Source organism: Parasteatoda tepidariorum, chromosome 7, assembly GCF_982258835.1.
Source record: "Parasteatoda tepidariorum strain Cologne lab strain chromosome 7, Ptep-v5.0, whole genome shotgun sequence".
NCBI classification, from domain to species: domain Eukaryota; kingdom Metazoa; phylum Arthropoda; class Arachnida; order Araneae; family Theridiidae; genus Parasteatoda; species Parasteatoda tepidariorum.
The window spans coordinates 66,067,116-66,074,096 of record NC_141761.1 but is presented as its reverse complement, the minus strand read 5'-3'; the positions used below and the strand labels follow the sequence as shown (position 1 = coordinate 66,074,096).

General features: G+C 35.4%; 1 protein-coding gene across 1 annotated transcript; it reads right to left on the bottom strand.

The window, feature by feature from the left end:
- Positions 1 to 253: 253 nt before the first annotated feature.
- Positions 254 to 4,693, bottom strand: LOC147807207 (uncharacterized). Its single transcript, XM_087168825.1, has one exon. The coding sequence runs from the start codon at positions 4,691 to 4,693 to the stop codon at positions 254 to 256; it is 4,440 nt and encodes a 1,479-aa protein (XP_087024951.1).
- Between the last annotated feature and the right edge of the window lie 2,288 nt (positions 4,694 to 6,981).

Here is a 6,981-nt window from a genome sequence, read left to right as displayed (position 1 = left end):
ACAATGCCGCTTCACAACCTGCCAAAGATATAAAAAAAAACAAAGCAAAATGGGAAAAACAAACACAAATCACGCAGGCAGAGGAGCTCTTAAATATGTAGCTCCCAAAATGGATGTTTTAATTCAATTACAAATGATACAATGAACTACTAATATATTAATAACTATGTAAAATATGAACTAATATATAAAGCTTATAACAATGATATAAATCTATGCACGTAAATTATGAACCTACTACATAAACCAACATTTACTTTGTCATTGCTATCCTAGACAACGCATCGGCATTTCCATGGCAAGAACCACGACGATATGTGAGAGTCATATTGTACCTCTGCAGTGCCAAAGCCCATCTTGAAAGCTTAGCACCATGAGGCATGCTGCTTGTAAGAAAACTCAGAGGGTTATGATCCGATATGACTTGTACTTGTGCGCCAAAAATCCACGTGTCATACTTCTTTAATGCCTCCAAAACACAAAATGCCTCTCTTTCTATTGTGGACCACCTGGCTTGACAAGGGGTTAATTTTTTGCTGAAAAAGGCGATCGGCATTTCTTTGCCATCATCTGCGGTCTGAGCTAAGCAAGCTTCTATAGCTGTCGCTGAGGCGTCAGTGTATAATTGGAATGGTTTATCTAAATTAGGTGTATGTAAAGAGGGCATTTTTACCAGTTCACGCTTGAGCTGTTGGAAGGATTGCTCTGATATATCATCCCATGGAATATTCGTTGGAACGCTTTTCTTTGTTAAATTTGTTAAAGGCAGCACTTTTTCGGAGAAATTGGGTATATAATCTCTATAATATGATGCTAGTCCTAACAGACTTCGGACCTCATTTTTGGTAGATGGTCTGACTATACTATGAATCGCTTCCACTTTCTCAGGATCTGGAGTATGTTTTCCGGAACCTATAATGTGTCCTAGAAACTTCACGTGGCATCTGCCAAAGTCGCATTTCTTCAGATTTATCGTTAATCCAGCTCCTCTTAATGTAAGCAAAACTTGACTGATATGAAAGATATGATCAGTCCAGGATTCAGAAAATATGGCTACATCGTCGATGTATGAGCGACAGTAATTTTTATGTCGTGCCAATACTTTGTCCATTGACCTCTGGAACGTGCTTCCAGCATTTTTCAAACCAAAGGGCATTACTTTCCATTGGAAATGTCCCGAATGGGTGACAAAAGCTGTGAAAGTCTTATCTTCATTTCTCATCGGAATCTGCCAATAACCTTTTGTAAGGTCAAGTACTGTTATGAAATTGGCTTTTCCGATTTCAAACAAGAGTTCTTTAGCTATTTTCATGGGATACGCGTCGGGGATAGTGAAGCTATTCAAAAGTCTGTAGTCGACACATAGCCTGACGCTTCCGTCTTTTTTTGCTACACACACTACGGGATGAGCCCATTCGCTCTCGCTTGGTTCAATAAGATTCCAGTCCAAGAGTTCCTTTACTTGTCGATCAACCTCATCTTGCAATCGGATAGGAACTCTATAAGGTCTAAATTTCTTGGCGGAACAGTCTGCTGTGACTCGAATAGTGTGACCGTCCACTCTAGCATGTCCAGGTTTGGTATTAAATACATCCATAAATCTTTTTAAAACTTTTGACAAATCTCTCCTTTGTTCAACCGTCAAATCTTCTAGTCCCTTATCTAGTTTATCAATATCCCCAATTGATACATTAAATTTATCAGCAGGAGCGTAATGCAAGTCTCCAAAGTCATCGTCTTGTTCGAATACAAGACCAACATAATTTACTCGGGTAACGTACGGTCGCAGTTTGTTGATATGTATCTCGCGAATACTTCCATCTTCCATTTCTACCTTGGCTGAATGGGGTCTAGTCATTTGAATTAGTGTGGCGGGTCCACTCCAAGTACTAAGAAGTTTATGTGAGGATGATGGTATCAACACGAGGACTTTATCCCCAACCTTGAATGATTTCTCTTTTGAGCGAAGATTGTATTGAGAAACATAAGTATCTTGGGATACTTTCGAGTTTTCAGATGCTAGTTCATGGGCGTCTTTGAGTTTATTTATTAGATCTTGTAAATAAGTCTCTACAGGTTTCGATGCATTAGATGGAATTGTTTCTCTACCTATCCACAAATCTTTCAACAGAGCCAAAGGTCCAGGGGGTAACCTTCCATAAACTAATTGAAATGGGGAAATACCGGTAGTGCTGTGGGGAACTTCACGGTAGGCAAATAATAAATATGGCAAATGTAAGTCCCATTCTTTACCATGTTGTTGTATATTTTTGTTCAGCATATTCTTGAGGGTCTTGTTCCATCTTTCAACGGCACCCATGCTTTCCGGATGACCAGGAGTTGAAAATCGCGGCGAAACCCCGATGACATCTAAAAACCCTTTTGTTAACTTCGATGTAAAGTTGGTTCCTTGATCGGAACATATCACTCTCGGGAACCCGGTTTGTACAAAAATTTTCATTAGGACATTACACGTAGTTTTCGCGCTTATCTCCTTCACTGGGATAGCTTCAGCCCACCTTGTGCACAAATCAATTGCACAAATGACGTATTTGTGTCCTCTACGTGATGGTGGTTCTAGAGGACCAATACAGTCCACACTCCAAATTTCGAATGGTGTTTCCGGTCTTACGATCGGCTGAATTGGGATTCTATCTCGATAGGTGATCGGTCTTCGTAACTGACATGTCTCACAGCTCTCACAAAACGCCTTGACATCATGTGTTATGGTAGGCCAATAAAATGAATACTTGATACGTTGTTTCGTTTTACGTTCACCTAGGTGACCAGCAAGTGGTATTTCATGGGCCATTTTCAGCACTTCTTGTCTTTTGCTCAATGGAAGAACAACCTGCTCCACCTTTTCACCGAACATTGTTTCGGAATGCACCAATATTCCATCTTGTATTTTATAAGACTTTTCATTGTCTTTCGCCCAAATCCACACATTCCTCAATTCTGCATCTTCCTTTTGTAGCCTTATGAGTTCAGCTCGATTTTCGTTTTCCCATTCCGTCCCGTTTTTGGTGACACCATTTATCATAGAAATATTACTCATTGGGTTTTCCAAGGACTGCACCTCAGGCTCGTTTGGTCTCTCGGAACTTTGTTTTGAAATAACCTCGGCAATTGCCATTTTATGAATCTGCACATTATTTTTTAGTGCCTCGTAAGCTTTAATGCTGAGCAACAAATCGTTGACAAGCTTTTTCGATACTGCACATGAGATAGTAACATTCCCATGCAACTCATCATCTAATTTCATTGAAAAATTCCTTAGAGGAGTCATTTCACTTTCCCCAAAAGCAGATGAAATTTCAATCACTCCTTCTCCGTCGGAATGTATATCTCTAACAAGTCCTTCTCGCACCACTGAAATCTGAGCACCTGAATCTATAATCCCCGTAAGGGTCTGATCACCACACTTAATGCTTACCATTTGAAGCTTATCTACATCGAAACAGTCCTTTGCTTGTTTTGACACCGGTGCTGTAATTCTGGCTGTCAGAACTGAAGAATTGACTTCATTTTCAGTTGTGGATGATAAAACCAAATTGCTTTGAGCATTTGGACCATAATGTCTTTTATTATCATTCTTTGGGCATGTTTTGGAGTAATGTCCCTCTACTCCACACGAATAACAAGTCGGCTTGAATGATCGCCTTGGACCTTCGTACCTTGAAGTTTTTGGAAATTGTTGTTTCTGATGATTACTGGAATTTTGAGGAAATCTATTCCTAAATGGTCGCTCTATAGGTGGAGTATGAGGACAGCTCTTGTCAGGCAATTTCTCCTTCGAAGCTCGTTTTTGCGTATTTCGAATACTTTCGTATTCATCGAGCTTATCTGCTAGCTTGGCTGGTGATATCAACTTTGACCATTCATCAAGGAAATGTTCGCGCACTTCATGCGGCACTCTTCTTTTGATTTGATCCGTGATCATCAAATTCTTTAGAGCATCGAAGTCGGAAACGCTAAGTCCATCGATCCATTCTTGAAAATAATTGGTTAATTCAAATGTGAAATCCCTCCAAGATTTATCAGGACTACGCTGATGTAGAACAAACTTTTTCCGGAAACTTTCTACGTTCATCTTGAACCGCTTTAATAAAACTGATTTGATGTGATTATAGTCTTCGAAACTTTCCTCGGATTCCCTGGCAATCATTTGCACTATTTCGGACGGCAATAAAGTCAATAAAACAGACACCCAATCTTTTATCTCCACTTTTGTGCGTTTCGCTTGTCTTTCAAATAGCGATAGGTACAAGACTATGTCATCCTGATTTAATTTAAATTTTGGCATCAACCGAACTAATTCATGACTGAATTGGCTACTATTTTCAACTGAGTTTGATACTGTAGCTCCTTTTGACTGAGCCTCAAGTTCAAGTTTTCTTAACTCGAATTCCATTCGTTTTTCTTCTGCTTCTACTTCTCTTTTTCTTTCTTCGGCATCTAATTCTCTTTTCTTTTCTTCGGCTTCTAATTCTCTTTTCTTTTCTTTTTCCCCTTCCATTCTAGTATTGATAATCGTTTCTAATAAATTTTTCACAAAGCTTTCTTCATATGCTTTACTTGCCACTATGACAGATTTTAAATCTACTATTTTCATATCGTGGTCTATGCTTTCTCCCAACTCTTCTGCCAAACATCTTAAATCTTCCTTTCTGCCCTTGCCAAGGAATGCCATGATGCTTCCTTATTTATTTTAGACTTAACCTCAAAATTTATTAATTTTTTTTTTTTTTTTTTTTTTTTTTTTAAACTCAAAATTAGAATCTGAAATTTTAGGCAGTAAAATTGTCAAATTACTACAATTTAAAATGAAAATAACTTTCAGAGTATTGCCTTATGGGAAGAAAAATAAATTCAACTATTAAACGAAACTTTAATGTTAATTACTCTTCCAACCTCAACAATGTTTCTAAAAAAATACTTTAGCACTGCTGTTTCATATTACGTAAAATATAGTAATTAAATGTATTTGTACCCTCTATTTATACATACATACAAAAAAAATGCACTCATAACAAAATCAATACAAATATGATATACAGGTTCAAACATTAGTGTAGTGATAAACTGTGATACGAATTATCACACTCATATAAATTTCTTTAACCATCAAGAACATATTCTATGTTCTACATATTAAAAGTGAAAACAATATAATATGGAAATCAAGGATTGAAAACCAACTCTTATCTTATATTATAATTTCTGTTACACTATGAATATAAGTTGAGGAGAAGAAAAAAAAACACAAACAATATATATATATGCATATTTTTTTTTATACAATTTGTTTACCACATCAATACCACAAAAAAAAATATATATTTTAATTAAAACGATAATATTTTCTACAATCCGCAAGAAATACAAAGAAATCGTTTTAAACCTATCCCTTTTTATTCATTTAATTTATTAAATGTATACACATTAAATCCTCATTTTTTTTTCTTTTTCTTAACAAGCACAAGATGTCTGCAGAAAGAATAACATACACTTCTCAATCATAAAAAAAAAATCTGACGCCAGCATAAATAAAATAAAGCAGAAAAAAAAAATCGTCTTCTGAACTATTCTTTCCGACCTTGAAGCCGGAAGCGAAACTGATGAACATTCACTTTGAATATTTATGAAGCTGACGATTACTATTTAATTTATTATTCGATTTTCGGCACAATAGTATTTATACTTAAGTAAAATTTTCTATTCCAAGCTGAACTCCATTTTTTTTTTAAATAAAAAAAAATATAACCATCAATAAGCATTCGGATAAAAAAATATAGAATATGAGAAAATTCTCTACTATCATAACGCTTCTTATTGAGTGAGAAACTCTAAATTAATAACAACAAGAACACACTCTAAAATAATTTCTACTTGAACGATTTTGTTCTGACAATAATATAACATGAATAACTTTCTTTCGTTATGTGATATGCACTGCCGTGCTTCCAATAATAATCAAAACAGAATTTAAAAAAAACCACAATAAATTCAATTTAATCAAATAAAAATTTCAATTATCTGGGACGAAAATTAATACAACAAAATTCTTTTTAGAATATGCTATCTAAGTACTCTGGCGAGTAAAAGAATTCACTTTAGAACACTGGCGTGTTCGTTCTCTGACGAGTTAACTAATGTTCCAGGTTGGAACACAAACATTTAATTTTCATTTTGTATAATTTCGCCCAAATAATTACAATTACTACTTAAATTTGTGGGAGCATACATTTACATAAAAATGAGCTCTTACCTGTCGGGTGCGCCAGTGAAAATCTCTTCTTTCCCACTCGTGGCCGGATATCTTACAATGTGTATATATATAATTAAACACATCATCCAAATTAAACGAAGATCTTCAGCTGCTTAATTAATTTATTGAAAGTTATGCAGCACATTATTTACACAACTATACTAAACACATATATAACAAGAGTATTTATCCCAAAGAAAAGTAACATGTCAGTCCTCGACAAAAGTCCCGCTTCTTCTAAAAACGACCAACCTTTACCCCTCCTCTCTCACTTCTCCTTCTTCCCCCTTTCTCTCTTCATTGTAAGTATCGTTTTCAGTTCGCTTTCAATCTTCACAGACACCAAATAAATAAAAACGGATCAAACTACTACAGCGCCATCTTCCTTAGAGTCTGAACTAAGTCCTCCGTCGGTAAAAATGTTTTTACTTGCAATTTGAAATAGTGAAAATTAAATAAAAACTAAAATGGGTAGACTCGCCCCTGGATGGGTAGACTCGCCCCGGTTTACGGTACTACAATTCTAATTTTTTCAATTCATTAACATAAACATTTTAAAACTATTGATATTTAATTAATTAGAGCAATTTTTAACTTAATAATATTTAAGGACTCAAATAGAAATTAAGTTTGTTTTTTTACAGGTAATTTTATTCATATGAATAAATTAGAAAAAAAAATATTAATAACTAGAAAAAGCTTTTTTCTTT

What these genes read in the sequence shown, in the direction of transcription:
- LOC147807207 (XM_087168825.1), bottom strand. Translation starts at nt 4,693, where the DNA reads ATGGCATTCCTTGGCAAGGGCAGAAAGGAAGATTTAAGATGTTTGGCA.